This window comes from Oryctolagus cuniculus, chromosome 6 (assembly GCF_964237555.1).
Source record: "Oryctolagus cuniculus chromosome 6, mOryCun1.1, whole genome shotgun sequence".
Lineage (NCBI taxonomy): Eukaryota > Metazoa > Chordata > Mammalia > Lagomorpha > Leporidae > Oryctolagus > Oryctolagus cuniculus.
In genome coordinates this window covers 134,872,581-134,895,832 of record NC_091437.1, presented here as the reverse complement: position 1 = coordinate 134,895,832, position 23,252 = coordinate 134,872,581, and the positions used below count along the sequence as shown (strand labels likewise).

Here is a 23,252-nt window from a genome sequence, read left to right as displayed (position 1 = left end):
TCTTAATTATATTTTATCCTAAGAAGAAATTATATACATCAAAATTAACTTGTAGGCAAATATTAATAAAATACAACAGTAGATCTAGATGCTGTTTGTACCCACCCAGATTTCCTTTGCAGGAACAGTGTATTGATTCCCCAGGTCACCCTGCAAGAGTTGGCTGTAAACCACTCTCAGCTGCATCTTCAGGGAATTCTCTAAAGCTGCAGCAGCTGTCTGTGGTTATACAGTCCCTAAAACCCACCACTAGGGGCACAGCCATGACTGACCGACAGGAAATACAAAGACTTCTTTGCTTTAAAGCTACATGGTGTAAGTTATGCTCCACAATGCTCTGAAGTATAAGGCAGAAGTTTCACTCTAGTTGAGGTCATAACTGCTGGCTACTTCATCCAATTTGTTCTATTTCCTTCATTCCTGTTCTTCTGGGAGCAAACCTCCAATAACCTCTTTGCATAAGGATCTATTTCTGGGTGGGGCATGGTGCAACAATTAAGATGCTACTTGGGTTGCTTCATCCCATATAAGAGTTCCTGGGTTTCAGTTCTGGCTTTGCTTCTAATTCTGGCTTAACCTCTAAGGCACACCATGGAAGGCAAAAGATGATGGCTCAAATACCCGGGTCCCTGCCACCCATGTGGGAGATCTGGATTGGGTTCTTTTGGCTTTAGCCTGGACCAGTCCCAGTTGTTACGTGCATTTGGAGGGTGAACCACATGGGTTGGAGACCCAGATTGAGTTCAAGGCTTCAGGCTTTAGCATTTGGGGAGAGAACCAGTGGATGGAAGATCTCTATCTTATTGTTTTTTTTTCCCTTTGTCATTCTTGTGTGTGTGTGTGTGTGTGTGTGTGTGTGCATGTGTGTTTCAAAAAGAATTTTTTAACAAAGAAATCAATTTCTGGTTCTATTTTTTTTTTTTTGACAGGCAGAGTTAGACAGTGAGAGAGAGAGAGAGACAGAGAGAAAGGTCTTCCTTCTATTGGTTCACTCCCCAAATGGCCGCTACGGTCGGTGCGCTGCACAGATCCAAAGCCAGGAGCCAGGTGCTTCCTCCTGGTCTCCCACGTGGATGCAGGGCCTGAGGACTTGGGCCATCTTTCACTGCCTTCCTGGGCCACAGCAGAGAGCTGGACTGCAAGAGGAGCAACCGGGACAGAATCCGGCGCCCCAACCGGGACTAGAACCCAGAGTGCCGGCGCCGCAGGAGGAGGATTAGCCTAGTGAGCCGCGGCACTGGCCCTCTGGTTCTACTTCTAGAGAACCTGACTTAGGTGGTACAGGATGTAGTCCTAAAATATACACTGTAGTGTTGAGATTATGAATTCAGATGACTTGCTAGCTAGAATGAAAATGGGACCAGGGTAGGTAATATGTTAAAATGCCCTAGCATGTTGTTACCGGGATATTGCTAAGAGTTCTGGTAACTTGGACACCATATAGGCTGAAGAAAATACTCTGGATCCCACAGTGACCCTGGCATTGGAGTGGTACATGGGAAAAAGTAGTTATAAAAAATACAGAAGTGAATGGCTGTTGCTGTCTCATACTAATTCTTTGAAGAAAGAAAAGGAAATCTGCGTTGAACCATCACAAATTCAAAGCAAGGCTCAGGATCTAACTGTATCATTAATAGAACCTCAAAATCTAAGAAATGGTTGAGTTCTCAGACCTAGCAATTTTTGTATATCAAAGTCAGTGATACCAATACATGGGAAGAGGCACCTGAACCCTGAACTTTCAGAATGTACTGAACATAATATATATGTGTATATGGACACTATACATACTCTGAAATAGATATGTACATAATATGTGTATATATATATGTATATGTATATGCCTACTCACTCATATTAGAAGGTAACTCCATGCCTCACTTGCTTAAAATAATGCAGAGACTTCTAAAGAGGCAAATGCCTTGCAAGAAAAATCTTGCCTTCCATAGGACCTGAACTCAGGGAATTATATATTAGTGTAGCTAGTTCTTTTTTTTTTTTTTTTTTAATTTTTTGACAGGCAGAGCTAGACAGTGAGAAAGAGACAGACAGGTCTTCCTTCTATTGGTTCACCCCCGAAATGGCCGCTACAGCTGGCGCGCTGCACTGATCCAAAGCCAGGAGCCAGGTGCTTCCTCCTGGTCTCTCATGTGGGTACAGGGCCCAAGGACTTGGGCCATCCTCCACTGCCTTCCCGGGCCACAGCAGAGAGCTGGACTAGAAGAGGAGCAACTGGGACTAGAACCCAGAGTGCTGGCGCCGCAGGTGGAGGATTAGCCAAGTGAGCCATGGCGCCGGCTGTAGCTAGTTCTAATATGTGGCTGGGATGACTTTCAGAAATTTGGAAATAATAACTGACATATTTGAATGAAATATAATTCCCTGAACTTCTATAATTGTGGAAAAGGGGAGGTGGTGGTAAAAAGGCTCAGAAAAACGGGGTCACTAAACTGAATCTACTGCATTTCGGCACCACTCAGGGGTGCCCTTGAATGAGTGTGGTAAGGGAAGATTCTTCCAATAGATAGAAGTTTGGGTAGTTACATGGGGTCATCTACTTTATATGGAGAGAGAAATGGTCTGAGGTAGGGATAAATGCGGACTTATAGAGAGTGGTGAGTGACAGGCTGATTCATCAGGCTTCTGGAAGGAATTAGATTGAATAGTCAGGGAAAAGCCTTTACATGGATCTGTGGATCCAAGTACAAAAGGTACAAAACCCACAAAAGTGGGTACAAAAAGCAGATTATTACCTACCAAAAATATACAATACAGAAGAATTCCTAAAAATCTGATGAATAAGAATGCTTTGTCTAACAGATGTCAGCTAATCACTGTCTTCAGTCACTTCAACTCTTACACAACAGGCTTATAAATGGAGTAGGCTTGGTGGAGAGAGAGTCTGTGTGGACTCAATAGCCTCAGTCCCTTCTGCCCAGGGTCAGTTGAGCTAGTTTTGCAACTTCATGTCTTAATCAAATTGCCAGGCATTAAAATCAAAGCTGAGTCTTTTCTTCACTGCTGTTTCTCATGAGACAAAATAATTACTTAGATTAATGTTGATACTGTCAGAATTATTTTACCCTGGGAAGGGTAATAATTCATATTGAGTGGTATTGAAATGTATTCCTAGATTAATTTTCCTCTCTTCCTTAGAGATACTCAGTACTATCATCCTGGAACTTGCAGTCATCTAATTACATGACATTCTATATAACATTGCCTTGGACTAAAGAACCCATTTTTGGCAAGTGGTGGGCAAATGACAATGAGATCACAATGGGACAATTCCTCCAAGTTCATACTGCAGTATCTGGAAATCTTCACCCTTACAGACTAGGGGAATAGAAAAGTTCACCGTATACTCCTCATCCATTCCCCCATCAACATCTAGAGAATTTCCTTGAATAGATTTGTGAAAGCCCATATTCAAACTTGCCTGAGATGTCCAAACGGCCACTGATAGCATTATAACTCATGATCCCTGCATGGGGCTTCCGGGGTGCCATGTTATGAGCTGAAGCAAAGGTAGGCCAACAAATCCCACTTCTCCCACCTTTTATAAAAAAAGAAAAAGTTAGCAGAAATTGAATATGCATTCATACGAACACCAACATTAAAGTTCCAAATTTTTCACCTGATAGAGGTCTAGAACTCCGATGGGAAGCAGTGAGTTCAATGTTGGGATCATCATTGGTCAGGACATCTGAGCAATTAAATTCAGGACTACTTCCAACAATTAATGAGTTCTATTAAAAAAGCCAAATCATATAGAATTAATAATAGCTCTTCTTGAGGAGAATATAATAGTAAATAATATTTCAATCTATTGTAGAACAACACAAACTATATTTGAGTAATGGATCATTTATTCAGCAAAACAATATGCTTGCTGCCCTGACTAGAATGACTCTCAGAATGGGAGGGGGAAGACAGATACGTAAATAATTACATGTAACAGCAAGTCATGGTTCCATGATGGAAATATATCTGGGGAGCAGTAGGAACAAAAGTAGAGTGTCATTAGTGGCTAAGTTAGTTCAGGAAAACCTTAATGGAAGTGAAAATTTGATTCCTTTAAGATTAATAGATGGGAGTCAGCGCTGTGGTGTAGTAGACTAAGCTTCTGCCTGCTGTGCTGGCATCCCACATCGGGTGGTGGTTCATGTCCTGGCTGCTCCTCTTCTGATCCAGCTCTCTGCTCATGGCCTGGAAGAAGAGTGCAAGATGGCTCAAGTGCTTGGGCTCTTGCACCCACGTGGGAGACCTGGAAGAAGCTCCTCACTCCTGGCTTCCGATCAGCCCAGCTTTGGCCATTGGCCTTTGAGAAGTGAACCAATGGATGGAAGACCTTTCTTTCTGTCTCTCCCTTCTCTCTTTGAGAGGTAACTCTACCTCTCAAATAAAAATAAATAGAAAATCTTTAAAGAAAAAGATTCATTGGTGATAAGCAGGATGATAAAGGTGAGATAAAGAGGAAGAGTTTCTGATTAGAGGGTAATGAACAAAGGCAGGACATTGTGGACTAAGCAGGATAGACATCAAGGAAATTATTCTTATTAGTCCTTTAATACTTTTACCCATCTCACAGTTGATCTTTCACTATATTGTGGCTCTATTTATTTCTTACCTGAATCTGTACTTTTTTACTGGAAATTTTGTGAGATATGGCAGCTGGCGTATAAATCATTGGAAAAATGGCCATTCCATTGTCCACCAGGGTCACATTATAGATATGCACACTCTCTGTGGTCTACAATGCAATTTGTAGGTTACATAGTACAAAGGACAATCACAAAGAAAACAAACAATCATCATCTTCAATAACATTTACCTGAAAATAAATTCCATAATCCCAACATGCCCAAATGGTAAATCCCTGTATAAGAGAGCATCTAGGCTGGCCATCTTGGTTCATATAGATACCATATAAACCTCCATGTGCTTCATTGTTGAACCACTTTTCCATGGGATTATCCTGACCTTGGAAGGAAATAGGGAATCTGTGAGTTATTATTATAGATAATGTCATAGAGCGCTAATAAGAAGAATCAGTTAAACTTAATAAAATTCATTAAACACAGATGTGTGTGCACACACACAATGTAGATTTTAATGAGATAATCAAGTATTTTCACAAACCTGTGTTTTGATTTACTGTACTCAATCTTTACCCTTATCTATCTGTTCATCATTGCTTAGAATAATTACATATCTATTCATTTGGAAAACACTGATATAGTATTAACACCCCTGAATTATAACATGTAATATCTGTTTAAATATGAATTTTATTAGAAAGAACATGGCATTTATATTCAAACAAAGCTCAACATGAAATACAAAGACACTGCTTGCTACCTGGAAAATGCTTTCCCTGCACACCCTTTTGTTGCTAGATCCTCTGGCCATCCCATGTTCAAGTTGAAACACTTCCTTAAGAGGCCTTCTTTGAATATTTGGTTCACAATAGTATGTCAGAATCTACTTTACAATTAATATTTTTTCCACTTGATAGCCTATTATTAATTATTCATGAATTAGCCATCTCAACCCTCCACTTAGAATGTAAACTTCTTTAGAAAAGACACTATGTCTGGCTCACTCACCACTATATTCCTGAAGTCTAGATGTTAGCTGAGTTAATGTATGCCTGATTTTGGCAGAGATGTTTAACCTTTTAGAACCTCATTTTCCTCCTGTATAAAAATTTTTAGTGCCACATAAGGACTACTTTAAAATGAAATGAAATAGCCCACATCAACTCCATTGTGAATATTCTCACTAAATGGAAACTATACTCATTATTAATATACAGCACAATTAAAGTGGGTTATAGCCGGTGCCGTGGCTCACTAGGCTAATCCTCTGCCTGTGACGCCAGCACACCGGGTTCTAGTCCTGGTCGGGGCGCTGGATTCTGTCCCGGTTGCCCCTGTTCCAGGCCAGCTCTCTGCTGTGGCCCGGGAGTGCAGTGGAGGATGGCCCAAGTGCTTGGGCCCTGCACCCCATGGGAGACCAAGAGAAGCACCTGGCTCCTGCCTTTGGATCAGCACGATGCGCTGGCCACAGCGCGCCGGCTGCGGCGGCCATTGGAGGGTGAACCAACGGCAAAGGAAGACCTTTCTCTCTGTCTCTCTCTCTCTCCCTGTCCATTCTGCCTGTCAAAAAATTAAAAAAAATAAAAAAATAAAAGTGGGTTATAATGAAAGTTTTCCTTATGCCCAAATCAGAACAATAGCATTAATAATTCCCTCCCTAAATATGCACAGTTTGGAGGATTCTCTTTGAAGAGAACCATCTCCAACTCTCTTACTAGGTCTCCTGTCATCTGACTTCCTACTATATGCCACTGATATTTTTTCTCTTCATCATAGTCCTTTGGGGTTTACATTTTCTTTATGATCTGCCTGGTCTTGATTTTATTCCCCATAAGATGTTTACACACCTCTCCCCTGAACTCACAACATAGCACTATGAACAAGTGTGGCTCCAACTCTGGACTCAGCAAATGGCACTTTTCCTAGCACTATGGGTGATGAATTAGATAAAATAATGTACACTGCTGGAACTTAAGTGCTCCATTTCTCTGTGGTGTCTCATATTTCACTTGCCATCAATCCAAACCTCGTTACAAACACAATTATTTAATAATGTCAACATAGTAAAAAATACATTACATGGCATTATACCTATTAGTAAATATTCATAGTTTGATTTACCAAAAAACAAAACAACTTAATATAGATTGTCCAAACATCACATATTTCAAGATTTTAAGTCAAAGAAAGCCACTATAAGATGTTAAGAACTAAAATATTTAATAAGAGTGTATACCAAAGAATCAATTAGATCTGTTGAAAAAGTTGTATTTATTCCTTTAAATTAAATTTTGCAAAAGAATAAACTTAGATTAAATCTAATAAGTTTTTAAATTGACAGAAAAATACTGGTTAAAAGAAACTTGAAGTTAAACTTATTGGACTTGCATATGAAAAATAGGTGAAATTTATGGTATATAAATTATACCTTATCAAGCTGCTAAGAAATAACTACACTAGATGATGATAAAATTTTCAGAGAAAGCCCCATTTCCTTTAAATTCCTTTAACTTTTTAAACAGGTAAAGTCTGAAGTTTTATTATTTATTTTATTTTTGTTATGGTAATTATTCATGTGCATGTTTGATAAACCAAGAGGTTAGGGAAAATAATCCCCAGTCACATGTTCCCACTCAATTTCGATCAATTATAGTGTTTACACTTTCAGTGCTTCTTTACATAAATACAAAGACCATACACATTCTTATTTTCTTCCACAAAACACATGTATGAAAAACAGCATTATTTAGACTTTTCTGCATCTTCCATTTATCACTTAGGAATATCCTGGAGATTTCTCCATATCAAAGAGTTCTTCTGCCTTCTATTTGAGAAGGGCCTGGTGACCCAGTGCTTGATTTTCTGCAACTTGTCTGCCAGTACAGGACACAGGGTGGTTTGTGTTTTTCTGCTAGTACAGATAATGCTGTGATTAATAACCTTATTTTTAAATCAATTTTCAACTGTATAAAGGCTACTGCTGGTTAGCTTAGGAGAAGTGAACATGCTGAGTTATAGGCAAATGTATGGATGATGTGGGTACATTCTGTCAGTTCCCCTATGTAGAGGTTTTAACATGTTTTTCCCTTCAGCCAGCAATATGTAACGTTCCAGCTTCCCAACAGCCTTACTAGAAGAGTAAATATTCAGTTAATTCTTGATTTTTATCCATCTAATAGAGAGAAATGTATCTGAGAACTGTTTATCTACTTTGATGTTCTCATGAATACAGTTTATGACATAAATAGTGAACATTTATTCTGTTAAATACTAAGTATAAAATAGTGGCAAATTCTTAACAGGCATGTATCTCTATGTTTAGAAGTGCTGTTTTTGTAAAGGAGGACAAGTCCTCAGTACGACAATACCACCTCAATCAAGAACTGAAGCTGCTGTTAGAGTTTATGGAAAATAAACTTAAGAAAACAAAGTTTTCCATAAGAGGCTATCCATTTTTCTTTAGCTCCAATGTTGCCTTGGAATAGCTTACCTTGCTGAGTTCTTTAGTATCTAAAACGAAGAGATATCACACACTGAATTAACAAGCAATAATTCTTTGTTCTAACAAATTTGGACAAAATGTTTCCTAGTTTTTGTAATTCTGTGCTATAATACTTACCTGAACAAGGTTCACCATCAATGCGGTATCCTGCCCTTCCGAATCCCGCAACAACGTTATTTTGTAATACTGTATTGGTCCCTCTATTTATCTAGCACAACGATAAAGAAAACACTCTAAATCAGGATATTACATAATTCCACACTGAGAGTAAATACATAACAATTTTTTTTTTTACTCATGAAAACCTTTAATTACGATGATATTTTCAGGAGGAAAAATTTAATTCATTATCCATCCTTTTCAAATATGTATTACAAATGAAGTATTGAAATTACATTAGATTCTTTGTGTAAATCAAGGTGCTGCACCCAGAACTTCATTAGAAAACTGTATTAAAGAGATTTTTAAAAAATTTCGGTAGGGGCTGGCACTGTGGCACAGTTGCTTTCTACAGTGCCAGTATCCCATATGTGTGCCAATTTGAGTCCTGGCTGCTTCACTTCTGACCTAGCTCTCTGCTAATGTGCCTGAGAAAGCAGTGGAGGATAGCCCAAGCGCTAGGTCCCCTGAAACCTATGTGGGAAACTTGCAAGAAACTCCCGGCTCCTGACTTGAGCCTGGCCCTGTTCTAGCTGTTGTGGTCACTTGGAGAGTGAACCAGTAGATGGAAGATTCTCTCTTTCTCTTTCTCCCTCCCTCCCTGCCTCTCACTCCCTCTCTCTGTAATTCTGACTTATAATAAATTTAAAAAAATCAGCTACAAAATCTACTGGATATGATTTAAAATTTATAGGTCATAGACCAAAGTCCCATATTTTAGCAAGGTTACAAGGATTTTGCCACTCTTTTTTAGTTACATTTTGTAAGCAATGTAATTGATTTCATAATAAAAAGATAAGGTGATTACAGTGTACCATAAGATTTAATGGAGACATTAACTAGTTTAAATAAAACCTGTTATAATAAAAGAAAAACTAGATTACCACAAGAAATTAGTAACTGCTACACAATTTATACTATGAGCCAAATCCAAGTGGTAGAAAATGAAAGCATAGAAAAAAAAAATCAATTTTGGGGGTAGGCTATGGCTCAGCGTCATAAGCTGCTACCTGTAATGCTGGCATCCCATAAGAGAGTACTGGCTGGACTCCTAGCTGCTCTGCTTCTGATGTAGCTTCTTGCTAATCTCCCTTGAAAGGCAGTGGAAGATAGATCAAGTATCCTGCCAACTATGTTGGAGGCCAGGATTGAGTTCCAGGCTCCTGGCTTCAGCCTGACCCAGTCCTGGCTTTTGCATGCATTTGGGGAGTAAACCATTAGATAGACTCTTTGTCTCTCCCTCATCCTCTTCCTCTCCCTCTCCCTCCCTCTCTATCCTCTCCCAATATATACATATATACATTTAAGTCATTTAAAAAAGATTATGATATCAGTAAACAGTCAAAAGTCTTAATCATTTGAAGCATGTGAAACATTCTTATTTTAAAAGATCATGATTTAAATACAGAGTAATGGAATCAATGAATATAAAATAAGTATTATTTTTCAAAAGCTACAGATAACTTTAAAGGTTTGAAATTGGCATTTGATTACACTCTAACATAAATAGATGAAAGCAGAATATTTATGTATATTGTTTTACTTTTAAGATTTCATCTTAAGGTAAACATTAATAAATTGTCTAAAACCAAAACTCAATTCTTATCACATCTTTCTTTTTTTTTTTTTTTTTTTGACAGGCAGAGTGGACAGTGAGAGAGAGAGACAGAGAGAAAGGTCTTCCTTTTGCCGTTGGTTCACCCTCCAATGGCCGCCGCGGCTGGCGCGCTGCGGCCAGCGCACCGCGCTGATCCGATGGCAGGAGCCAGGAGCCAGGTGCTTCTCCTGGTCTCCCATGGGGTGCAGGGCCCAAGCACCTGGGCCATCCTCCACTGCACTCCCTGGCCACAGCAGAGGGCTGGCCTGGAAGAGGGGCCACCGGGACAGAATCCGGCGCCCCGAGCGGGACTAGAACCCAGTGTGCCGGCGCTGCTAGGCGGAGGATTAACCTAGTGAGCTGCGGCGCTGGCCCTTATCACATCTTTCTAAATTCCTTTTTGTTCTTACAGTATAGGCAAATGGTATTAACAAAAGAGGAAGCTGACTATCTTCTTCAAACTCTTTCTTTATGCTTTCTATTTTCTGGCTTGCAAACTCAGTCTACAGCTAAACAAAGACCTATAGTAATGAAGAAACTTCATTGAAAACAAGAAGGGTCATTAGTAATATTAGATTAAGTACAAATAACCTTGCACTTAGAATCCTAATTTTAGATGGGAAAGGTATTTTAGAAATGCTGTCCTTTTTCATTCTAATTTTCTAAATGAGGGAAGAAACTAGATTCAGAATTAAGTAGTAACATTCATAAGGCACTCAATGAGATGCAGTGAGCCCCTGTACAAATTTGAAAATAACAAATCATGTTGGAGAAGAAATGAAATAAGATAACTATTTAAACAAATAGACATCGACAGAAAGAAAAGAACAACGGCTATCAGAGTTCATATCTTTTTACTAGTTCATTCACTTGTATTAATTCCTTAACCACTATCTGAGGAAGAAATAGCTTTTAATACTATTTTGAAGTTTACTATTTCTACAGAAAATGCAATTTTAAATTACAATTATGAACAATTATAAAGTGTTCTCATTACCTCAATTGCTGCATGCCAGAGGGTAGAACTTAAATCTTTTCTGTTCTGATAGGTTCCTGGCCAAACTGAAAGCACAACCAAATTTCCTCGGACTCTGTTGGCATCCCCCCATATCCTTATGCCTGTACAGACAGAAAAAGAGAAAGGGAGGAAATGAAGAAGGGGAGTGGAAGGGAAGAAGAAAACTTGCAAAATTTGTATGTCACATTTTAAATGAATACTCTGTGTATAACGTTTTTCATTTTTCCTATGAAATCATTTTTCTAGTTTCAGCCTGAAAAACAATCCTTCTAGATATTATTTTATTTATTTATTTTAAATATTCATTTATTTATTTGAAAGAGCTACAGAGAAGCAGAGGCAGAGAGAGAGAGAAATAGAGATAGGTAGAGAGAAAGAGAGCGAAGTCTTCCATCCACTGGTTCATTCCCAAAATGGCCCCAATGGCAGGAGTTGGCCAATCAGAAGCCAGGAGCCAGGAGCTTCTTCCAGGTCTCCCACATGAGTGCAGGCGCCCAAGGCCTTGGGCCATCTTCCACTGCTTTCTCAGGTCACAGTAGAGAGCTGGATTGGAAATGGAGCAGCCAGGACTGGAACCAGTGCCCATATGGGATACCGGCACTGTAGGTGGCAGTTCTACCAGCTCGCCACAGCGCCGGCCCCCTCTTAGATTTTAATCTGAGTCCTCTGAACTAACTCTTGGATATTGAACTCTATCCCTTTAATTAACTACGTGAATTAGAATCTTCTGGTGAGATTGTTAAATACGTGGACTCCACTTCAGATTTTAACAAATATAAACATAAGTTTTAAATACATTAAGTAAATCTACATTATTTTTTACTGATATAAAAGAAACACATAAAATTTTACATAATTTTGTATTAAATAATAACCTTTTTGTGAATAATCTTTGTCACAATATGTGAGGAGCATTTTAAAAGTCATATTAAATGAAGAGTGATTAGATAACTCATGTTAAGATCATGGTCTGCTAATAATTCTTCATGTTCTAAGCTATACTGTCCAATAAGATAACCATAGCCACATGTGGCTACTTAAATGTAAATTAAGTACAATTAAAGTAAAACATTCAAGGGCAGGCATTGGTCTGGCAGTTAAGACTCCAGGTAAGATGCCAACTTCTTACAACAAAGTACCCAGGTTCTATAACTGACTCCAGCTCCTGACTCCAGCATTCTGCTAATGAAGACCCAGGAAGTAGTGGTGAAGACTCAAGTGATGTGTTTCTGCCATTACCTGGTAAACCTGAGTTCCCACCTCTTGGCTTCAACCTGGCCTAGCCCCAGATGTTGCAAGCATTTGAGGTGTGAACCAGTGAACAAGGGCTCTCTTACTATGTCTCCTTCTTTGTCTCATTCTCTGTGTTGCAAATAAATACATTCAAAAAAATAACAATAAGAATGAAAAATTCAGTTCCTCCATCACACTAACCACAATTCAAGTGTTTGAGAGCCACCTGTGACTTATCATATTCAATAGCATAAATGCGGCCATTTACATCCTTACAGAAAAGTCAATGAAACAGCATGGCTCTAGAGTGTACAGATGATAGCCTCAGAAGGACATGTCATTTGGACCAAAATATTATTCTGTTACCTTCTCCCACTGTAAAATGAATGATGTTATCATCAATGTCCAATCCATCTGTCCCAAACACACCAATAGCCGGGGAGAAGCCATGATGAAAAGCACACCCTCGAACGTAAGATAAGCCATGTTCTTGGAGCTGTAGAACATTGGGATTGAGCATTTTAAAAATAAAGTTAAGACATATTAAAGAAAGAATATGAAGTAGGTGTGTTTTCAGTGAAAGAGCTTGATCAAAATTCGATTTAGTTTCCCTTAAGGGAAATGATAAGCTCTCATTCTTACATCACCAGCCCTCTCAGAATATTTATTTTTTTCCCTTTGATGGTGGCAAAGACATATAGATATGCTCTCCATTTGAAAAATTTAAGCAATGTTCACTTTATTTAATAGAAACCATTGGGGAAAATATTTTGGGTCATTGAAAAATGAAGTGGAGCTGTGTACCACTATTATAGATCTTTAATTCTAAGTTACTTCTCCCATGGTTTTACTTGACCTTCAATGAATGCATGAAATAAGTGAATCAAATGCTGCTATGAATCTAAAAATTTAGTGGGAAATATGTCCAAGAATTATAGTTTCAGCTATTCTAAGATGTTAAGTCAAATGAAACTAAAAATATTTTATTTTGAATATATGCAAAAAATTAAAAACAAAGTACAAACCTGTCCTAGGTTAAGAAATGTTACAGCATATCTTGGATCTGTGCTATCCCTGAAGCCTTCTTGGCCACTGTGATAAAATTCCACATTACTTATTCTTGCATTTCCTAGGAGTAGGGAAAATTTCAAAAATAACATTTCTTTCTTATAACAAAACATTTTTGAAAAACAAAGTTGTTCAAATTTTTCATGGAAACATCTTTTTTCAATGCCCCTTTAATCCAGAAAAGGCAGTATTTTTCAACCTCTTTTTAATTGCTTCCTCCCCCAAGAACCTTTATAGACATTTTTTCCCGAATAGCCTTCCCTTCCCTTAAAACAGTAACAGCATGGATTTATTATCTATCTGTTAATACTCTTACACAGCAATCATTTGGAGGACCACAAATCGTTGTACTAAGTTTCCTTTGCCACCAAGAACCAATTGCCTCCCCCTTGGGAGTGATACTGCTTCATTGAGAATGCATGTATAAAGTATGAGGTATAATGTACCTGACATTTGAGTGCTAACCCTATAAATAGCTTTTAAGGCCATTATCTTTCACAATATATTTCAGAATATGCATTACCAATTATCCACTAGGCAGTTTGATATAAATACAATTGCGGTAACGAGAGGTAATCTTATAGGTTAGCAATAACTGCAATGACAATCTATGACAGGCTACTATGCCAGGTGCTGTACTAAGTGCTACACAAGCAATGTTTATAGAAAAACCTAAATGGGCCAATAACCCACACAGAAATTGGATCAGTAATAAAGACACTCCCAACAAAGAAAAGCCTAGGACCACATGGCTTCACTGCTGAATTGTACCAGACACCTACAGAAGAACTAGCTCTGATTCTTCTCAAGCTATTCAAAACAATTGAAAAGGAGGGAATCCTCCCAAATTCCTTCTATGAGGACTGCATCACCTTAATTCCTAAGCCTGAAAAAGATACAACACAGAAAGAGAACTACAGACCAATTTCCCTGATGAACATAAGATGCAAAAATCCTCAGCAAAATACTAGACAATTGAATCCAACAACACATCAGAAAGATCATTCACCCAAACCAAGTAGGATTTATCCCTGGTATGTGGGGGATGGTTCAACACTCACAAATCAGTCAATGTGATACATCATATTAACAAATTGAAGAAAAAAACCATATGATTATCTCAATAGATGCAGAGAAAGCATTTGATAAAATATAACCCCCTTTCATAATAAAAACTTTAAACAAATTGGGTATAGAAGGAATATCCTTCAACACAATCAAGGCAATTTATGACAAACCAATGGACAGTATCCTATTGAATGGGGAAAAGTTGGAAGCATTCCCACTGAGATATGGAACCAGACAAGGATGCCCACTGTCACCACTGCTATTCAATATATATAATCCTGAAAGGCTTAGCCACAGTCATTAAACAAGAAAAAGCAAGCAAAGGGATACAAAACAAAGGGAAGGAGGAAGTCAAACTATTCCTATTTGCAGATGACAAGATTCTTTATATAAGAGATCCAAAAGACTGCACTAAGAGACTATCGGAACTCAAAGAAGAGTTTGGTGAAGTGGTGGGATCAACACACAAAAGTCAATAGCTTCTGTATACAGAGACAATGCCATGGCTGAGAAAGAATTTCTAAGATCAAGCCCATTCACAATAGCTACAAAAAATCAAATACCTTGGAAGAAATTTAACCAAGGTTGTCAAAGATCTCTACAAAGAGAATTACAAAACAAAGAAATAGAAGAAGAAACAAAAAAAGGGAAAAACCTTTCACGTTCATGGATTGGAAGAATCAATATTATCAAAGTATTCATACTACTGAAAGCAACTTACAGATTCAATGTGATACCAATAAAAATACCAAGAACATTCTTCTCAGATATACAAAACACAATGCTGAAATTCATATGGAAACACAGAAGACCCCAAATAGGTAAAGCAATCTTTTACAACAAAAATAAATCCAGAGGCATCACAATACCAGATTTCAAGATATACTATAGAGCAATTATAATCAAAACAGCCTGGTACTGGCACAAAAACATGTGTAGGTCAATAGAACAGAATAGAAACTCCAGAAACCAGTCCATGTATCTACAACCAACTTATCTTTGACAAACAAGCTAAAATCAATTCCTGGAGCAAGGATAGTCTCTTCAACAAATGGTGCTGGGAAAACTGAATCTCACATGCAAAGTATGAAGCAAGAACCCTACCTTACACCTTACACAAAAATCCAATCAAAATGGATCAAAGACATAAATCTATGACCTGATACCATCATATTATAATAAAACATTAGTGAAAACCTGCAAGACATTACCAAAGGCAAAGAATTCTTGGCAAAGACCCCAGAGTCACAGGCAATCAAAGCCAAAATCAACAAATGGGATTACATCAAGCTGAGAAATTTCTGCACTGCAAAAGAAATCCTCAGCAAAGTGAAGAGTCAGCTGACAGAATGGGAGAAATTATTTGCAAACTATGCAACTGATAAAAGATCAACATCTAGAATCTATAAAGAGCTCAAGAAATACAACAACAAAACAAACAATCCAGTTAAGAAATGGGCAAAGAACTTAAATAGGCATTTTTCAAAAGAAGAAATTCAAATGGCCAACAGACACAAGAAAAAATGCTCAGGATCATTAGCCATCAGGGAAATGAAAATCCAAACCACAATGAGGTTTCACCTCACCCCCGTTAGAATGGCTTTCATACAGAAATCATACAAAAAGTGTTGGCGAGGATGTGAGGAAAAAGGTACCCTAATAAACTGTTGGTGGGAATGTGAACTGGTAGAGCCACTGTATAAGACAGTATGGGGATACCACAGAAATCTGAATGTAGACCTACCATGTGATCCACCCATCCCACTCTTGGAAATTTATCCAAGAAAATGAAACCAACATATAAAAGAGTTAACTGTACCCCCATGTTTATTGCAGCTCAATTCACAATAGCTAAGATAGAGAATCAACCCAAGTGTCCATCAACTGAAGACTGGATAAATAAATTATGGGATATATACCCTTTGGAATACTACACAGCAGTATAAAAAATGAAATCCTTTCTCTCTGTCTCTCTCTCTCTCTCACTATCCACTCTGCCTGTCAAAAAAAAAAAAAAAAAAAAAAAAAAAAAAAAAAAAAAGAAAGAAATCCTGTCATTTGCCAAAAAATGCATGCAACTGGAAACCATTATACTTAGTGAAATAAGCCAGTCCCAAAAGGACAAATACCATATGTTCCCCCTGATCTGTGGTAACTAATAGAGCACCGAAAAGGTAATCTATAGAAGTGAAATTGACACTTGGGATGCGATGACTTTGAACAGCCCTTGTCTCTACTGTTGAGGAGTGGTTTTTCTTTTTCTATACTACTTGTTGAACTCTTTACTTAGTATAGAATTAATCTTATGTGTATAAAGAAATTTAAAATAGGTCTTAGTAAAAAATAAGAATGGGAATATAAGAGGGAGGAGGAAGAAGGGTATGGGTATTGGAGGGAAGATGAGTAGGGTGGGAAGAATCACTATGTTCCTAAAGTTGTATTTATGAAATGCATGAAGTTTGTATACATTAAATTAAAGGTTTCATAAAAAATTAACCAGGTTTGCATATCAGGGAAAAAATAAAATGTAATGTTTAGAAGTGAAATTGACATTTTGAGATTCAATGATTGTTTACAGCCCTGTCTCTACTGTTGAGGAACAATATTTTTTTCTTCATATCATTTGTTGAACTCTTGATTTACTGTAGAGTTAATCTTATGAGTATAAAGTAATCTGAAAATAGATCTTTGTAAAAATTAAGAGTGGGGACTAGGAGAGAGAAGAAAAAGGGTGGGAGTGTGGGCAGGAGGGAGGGTAAGGTGGGAAGAATCACTATGTTCCTATATCTGTATATATGAAATACATGTAATTTGTATACTTTAGATAAAATTAAAAAAAAAAAACAAAATAAAAATAAAATTTACTGTAAATAAAGAATTTATTTGGAGAATAATGCTTGGGTTATATAATCACTCTTAAAGCTTTATTTCCCATGTAATCCTATTAAGAGGAAAATTATTTTAGAACTGACTAAAAATAGAAGAGATCATGCTATATTTCACTTAGAAAAATAAAACTAAATTTATACTAACCTGTAAATGTCATCATATTTTCAGTGAATGAGCCAACCAGGACATGTGCACCAAAAGAGTCCTTAGACCAACCTGGGTAATCTTCACCAACTATTTTGATGTTCCTACTCAGTATCCCAACATCAGCTGCTAATGTGTAGCTCTGACCTGTTCCAGGGACGTGATATCTTTCAGCTGCAATAGAAGGACAACTAGATTATTCCCACTGCTGAGAAATGCCTGTCTTTACTGGTATCATTGCAGTTCATAGGATAAATATTTCAAAAGTCAACAGAAATGAATGAATTTACTAGATCTACATGCTTAAATACATATGGAAGACACTTTGAAGTTAATATAAATCTAATTCATAAACTGAAGTACAACAAAACATTTCTGCTCTTTATACCTAAAAGATTATAATTGGCAAATATAGCAGTGCTTAACAAATCTTAAAGCTGGTTTGCAATCACTTCAGATCATACACAAAAGCACTGTTGTACAGCAATTTGAGAAGTTTGTTGTAATTCTGATAGATGTGGAAATGAGATAGAGAAGTAAAAGAATAAATTGCTCAAGGCTATGAGGACAGTCATCAGCACACAGATATTATTTCTCTTGACACCTAAATCTTGGCTTGTACCATTTTTCCTGTGAAATTTTTATATCCACCACAATGATTTATGAACATGTAATTGGTTATCAAGTATAATTTGTATATTTACAATTTACTGATTTGTAAAATCAATAACCTAAATTACAACCTACATTTCTAGAAATCATACTCAAAACTTTAAGACCAAGAGGTGCGTGTTAAACAAAGAGAAATATTTGGTATTTTAATAAAAAAATCTGTAATATCAGACTTCAAAAATCAATTGTTTCATAGTTAACTAAAAACAATTATTTAATAATTAATTATAACTACAATGAAAGATTCTTCAATAAAAGCTACTTTTGATTTTAAGAAGAAATATAATATAGGGTGATAGATGTATGTGTTTCTCTCAAAATACAGCTTTAAAGAGTTAAGTTTTTTTTTTCATGTGGGACATCTGGAGTTTCCATGAGCATCAGAAACCTCTGGAAGGCTATTTTAACTTCACACTCCTGTCTGCACCAGCTTCCTGAGATTCAGATGAAGGTAGCATGTCAAATGGGAAGATGTTGACCTGTTCATTCTCTCTTTGAGAATTACAACTTACCGTTTCACTGTAGCTTGTATAAAAGCAATTATAGCTGAGGAATGTATTCATGGAACAAATCAGGACAAGATGTTTAGAGATCAAGGGATCTTAATTTCAGTGTGCATAAGAATCACCTAGAAGCTTGTATAGAACAGAAAGTGCCCAGGCTTACCCCACAGATGTGATGTAGTATGTCTTTACTGAACACGTGCTGAATGAATGAATGCACCATGCAGGAACTCTGGGTAGTCAGCACATAAATGGTAGCATTCCTTGGGTGTGAAGCCAAGTGAAAGGCTTCTCTAAAATATTTATGACATGTTTTATCAAAGAATTGTAACTACAGGGTAGAACACTTGAATGTGAATATTATAAGACATTTAGATTATATACCTGCTTGGCTCAAGAGCAGCCACTTACCAAGGTGAGTGTAGGATAGGCTATCATTAAGAATGAGAACTTTATGATCATGCAGGATTTTAATGATCCTTCTAGTTTCTGTCTGGTGGAAATCATAGCTTGTGGTTGTTATCACAATCTCTTCTCCTTCCTTCGAAAAATTCAAGTGTCAAATTTAAAACCAATTTTAAAAATAGGTTTATATTTTCATAATAAGAACTATTAAATACTTCTAATTAATTTATGTCTATTAGCAATCAGTCTATAACCAGAAAAAAAAAACACACTATACAATTAGACCTCTAAAAATCAATATGCTTGTGTTTGATATTAAGAATTCTAAAGTTGAGACTGTCAGATTTTCCTTAATTTTCATTCAATAATTTAATAAAAACAAGGCAGTATACATTTTTAAAAATTAAATAAATCAAAGGATTTGGTTTGCTGTTGTTTTTCTAGGTCCTTTAGATGCATTGATAGCTCATTTATTTGGTCCCTTTCCAATTTATTTTTTTAAGATTTTTATTTATTTATTTGAGAGGTAGTTACAGACAGCGAGAGGGAGAAACAGAGAGAAAGGTCTTCCATCCATTGGTTCACTCCCCAATGGCCACAATGGCTGGAGCTGAGCCAATCTGAAGCCAGGAGCCAGGTGCTTTTTCCTGGTACACCATGAAGGTGCAGGGGCCCAAGGACTTGGGTCATCCTTTTACTGCCTTCCCAGACCACAGCATAGAGCTGGACTGGAAGAGAAGCAGCTGAGACTAGAACCTGGCACCCATATAGGATGCCGGCACCACAGGCGGAGGATTAACCTACTGCGACACAGCACTGGCCCCTCCAACTTTTCTCTTAACACTGGTTTTGCTGCATCCCATAATTTTTTTTAAAGATTTATTTATTTATTTGAAAGGCAGAGTTACAGAGAGGCAGAGTCAGAGAGACAGAGAGAGGTCTTCCATCTGGTTCACTCCCCAAATGGCTGCAATGGCAGGAGCTGGGCCCCTCTAAAATCAGGAGCCAGGAGTTTTTTCCAGGTCTCCCCGACAGATGCGGGGGCCCAAGGACTTGGGCCATCTTCCACTGCTTTCCCAGGCCATAGCAGACAGATGGATCGGAAGTGGACCAGCAGGGACTCGAACTGGTGCCCACATGGGACACCGGCACTACAGGCAGCAGCTTTTCCTGTTACATCACAGTGATGACCCCTATCCCACAAGTTTTGATGTGATGTATGTTGTCTTCATTCATTTCCAGAAATTTTTTGATTTCACTTTTATTTCTTCTATGACCACTGTTCATTCAAGAGCATGTTGTTCAGTCTTCATGTGTTTGCATATGCTCTAGGGATTCTTGAGAATCTTGTTGATTTCCAGCTTCATTCCTTTGTGATCAGAGAAGATGCATGGTATGATTTCATTTTTTTAAATTTGCTGAGACTTATTTTATGGCCTAGCATGTGGTCTATCCTGTAGGATGAAAAACTCTGTAGGTATCTGTTAGGTCAATTTGGTCTATTGTGTAGATTAATCTGTTGTTTCCTTGCTGATTTTCTGTCTGGTTGATCTGTCCATTGATGAAAGTGGGATATTGAAATCCCCAATTACTATTGTATTGGAGTCTATGTTTCCCTTTAGATGTCTTAACATTTCTTTTAAATAGCCAAGTGTCCTATAAATGGGTGCATATACATTTATTACAGTCACATCTTCCTGGTGAATTGATCCCTTAATCACTAGATAGTACCCTTCTTTGTCTCTTTTAATAATTTTTGTGTTAAAGTCTATTTTGTCTAATATTAGCATGGCTACATCAGCTCTTTTTTGGTTTTTGTTAGCATGGAATATCTTTTTCCATCCTTTCACTTTCAGTCTGTGTCCATCTTTGTTGGTGAAGTTTGTTTCTTATAGGCAGCAAATAGATGGGTTTTGTTTTTTAATCCATTCAGCCAGTCCATTACCTTTTAACTGGAATTTGGAAGTTATTTACATTCAAGGTGACTATTGATTAGCAATGAGTTGGACCTGCTATTTTTCCATAATTATTCCTATTGTTTACTTTGGATTTCCTTCGTACTTTAACTGGGAGATTTTCTGCCTTCACCTTTCACAGTGATGACAATGTTTCTGTGTTTCTATGTGCAGCTCATCCTTAAGCAATCTTTTGTAAGGATGGACGAGTGGTGACAATTCTTTTAATTTCTGTTTGTTATGGAAGGTCTTTGTTTCACCTTCATTCATAAATGAGAGCTTTGCAGGGTACAGTATTCTGGGTTGAAAGTTTTATTCTTTTTAGACTTGGACTATATTTCGCCATTCTCCCCTAGCCTGTAGGGTTTCTTCTGAGAAGTCAGCTGGAGTCTAATTGGAGATCCTCTGAAAGTAATCTGGTGTTTCTCTAGTGCACATTTTAGTATCTTTCTTTTATGTTTTATTGTGGAGAGTTTGACTACAATGTTTCATGGTGAGAATTTTTTCTGGTCAAATCTATTAGGAGTTTTGTGTGCTTCCTGTACTTGAACTTCCCTTTCTTCCTCCAAATCAGGGAAGTTTTCCGCAATTATTTCATTAAAAAGGGCTTCTAATCCATTTTCTCTTTCCATGCCTTCAGGAACTCCTAAAACCTGTATGTTTCGTCATTTGATAGTATCCCATAAATCTCCAACACTGTTTTTTAGTTTTCTAATTTCTTCTTTCTTCTTCTTCCTTCTTCTCCTTCTTTCTTCTTCTTCTCCTTCTTCTTTCTTCTTCCTTCCTTCTCCTTCTCTTCTTCTTCTTTATTTTTTGTCTAACTATAAAATTTCCAGAGATTGTCTTCTAACTTGGATATTCTTTCTTCTGCCTCACGAGTGTTAAGGCTTTCCACTGCATTTTTTATTTGTTCTATTTAATTCATTTCCAATATTTTGTTTTCATTTCTCTTTAAAATCTCAATTTCATGGGAAGAATTTTCATTCATGTCATGTATGGATTTCTTTAATTCATGCTTCTGATTACTTCTAAGTAATGCTATGATAAATCTTTGAATTTCATTTCTGGAATTTCTTCAGTCTCTTCATCTTCCTATTCTAGCATTGAAATGTTGTTCTGTTCTTTTAGGGGCATCATGTTATCTTCCTTAATCTTATTTCTTGTATTGCTGTGTTGCTGTGTTTATTTTTAGGCATTTGTGGAGATACTTTTTTTTTCCCCTGTGATGGCTTTTATCCTTGGACTATACCTCTGTGGCTTTGTGAAAACCCTGAGGCATGTGCTGGGTGTGGTCAGGGAACTCTGTTCAGTGTTCTGGGGTGGGGGAATGCCCAAGGTGATTCCCAAGTTGGGTGTGGTAATCTTTTTGTTGTTGTTATTATAGGGGACCTTTGTTCAGCTCTGTTGGCACAGTCTCATGCTTACCTCCTCTCCTCCAAGTAGACCAATTCCTGGGCACTAGCCCCAGTGGGTACAATATTCTTCCAAGCTGCCACAAGAACCACACAAAGAATCTGTGCAGTCCTCAGTGTGAGCTTGGATCCTGCAGCAATGACCCTCACCAGGGAATCAGGTGTCCTATGAATACTAATACTTTTAAATAAAAGTTAGGATAATGTTATTAAGGCTTGAAAAAATCCCAGCCCATCCCTTTTAAAAATAATTAACTGTTCTTGTGATTCATGAAAGGTGGGAAAAGCTGAGGAAAGTTAAAGGGGTAGGCCAAGTCATAGAATCCTTGAGTATTAAGTTCCTCCTTTTCATCCAGTCTCTGCTCAAATGTAACCTTCTCTGGAAATTCTATTTACTATTATCTACCACCCCCTACTGTGGGAGACTATCAAACTGCCTATTTTATTTCCTTCATCCACACACATTATAATCGGAAATTAACAAATATTTGTTCCTTAGGTTCTGCCTCTCCCATTCCAATGCATATTCCATGATAGCATGGATTAATTTCTTCACCACTGAATCCCCAATTTTTAGAAAAGCATCTGACCCTGGTTAAGTACTACTTGGGTAAATAATATACAGAAAGTATTCATTAGTAATCAAAATATTTATGATTTGGAGATATAATGGTGCTATAGAAGCAAGTTAATTGCTCTCTCTGAAAGGAATGGAATAATCACAAATAAGAATATATTGTACATAGACCACAATATCTTAAGGCTTCTTCCATTTATCAATTTTAAACAACATTGAGAGGGCAAACCCATATGTTTTGTGATGTATATTCACTTGCTCAGAAAAAGGCAGTCTTTGTTCTGTGATTCTAAGGCTCATTCTCTCCAGAAAGGAACTGATTGAGATCTGAGAACTTGGAAATGGAATCCATCCTTTCCTCTAATCCTTTAACATTAAAGAGTGTTTGTAAAGCATGTGAACTCTAAGACCTGTAAATGTTTATGAGTACAGCAGAAATGGAAATAACC

General features: G+C 37.3%; 1 protein-coding gene across 3 annotated transcripts in view; it reads right to left on the bottom strand.

The window, feature by feature from the left end:
• The window catches only part of PKHD1L1 (PKHD1 like 1), a 196,712-nt gene that overhangs the window by 47,211 nt on the left and 126,249 nt on the right, over window positions 1-23,252 (bottom strand). For all 3 annotated transcript variants that reach the window (XM_070075409.1, XM_051843973.2, XM_070075410.1), the window contains exons 58-67: window positions 18,866-18,995; window positions 17,280-17,453; window positions 13,136-13,239; window positions 12,477-12,606; window positions 10,857-10,978; window positions 8,221-8,311; window positions 4,835-4,983; window positions 4,631-4,753; window positions 3,638-3,749; window positions 3,440-3,556 (exon numbers count right to left, since the gene is read on the bottom strand). In XM_070075409.1, coding sequence (XP_069931510.1) covers window positions 3,440-3,556; window positions 3,638-3,749; window positions 4,631-4,753; window positions 4,835-4,983; window positions 8,221-8,311; window positions 10,857-10,978; window positions 12,477-12,606; window positions 13,136-13,239; window positions 17,280-17,453; window positions 18,866-18,995 — 1,252 coding nt within the window. The remainder of the gene's footprint in view (window positions 1-3,439; window positions 3,557-3,637; window positions 3,750-4,630; window positions 4,754-4,834; window positions 4,984-8,220; window positions 8,312-10,856; window positions 10,979-12,476; window positions 12,607-13,135; window positions 13,240-17,279; window positions 17,454-18,865; window positions 18,996-23,252) is intronic.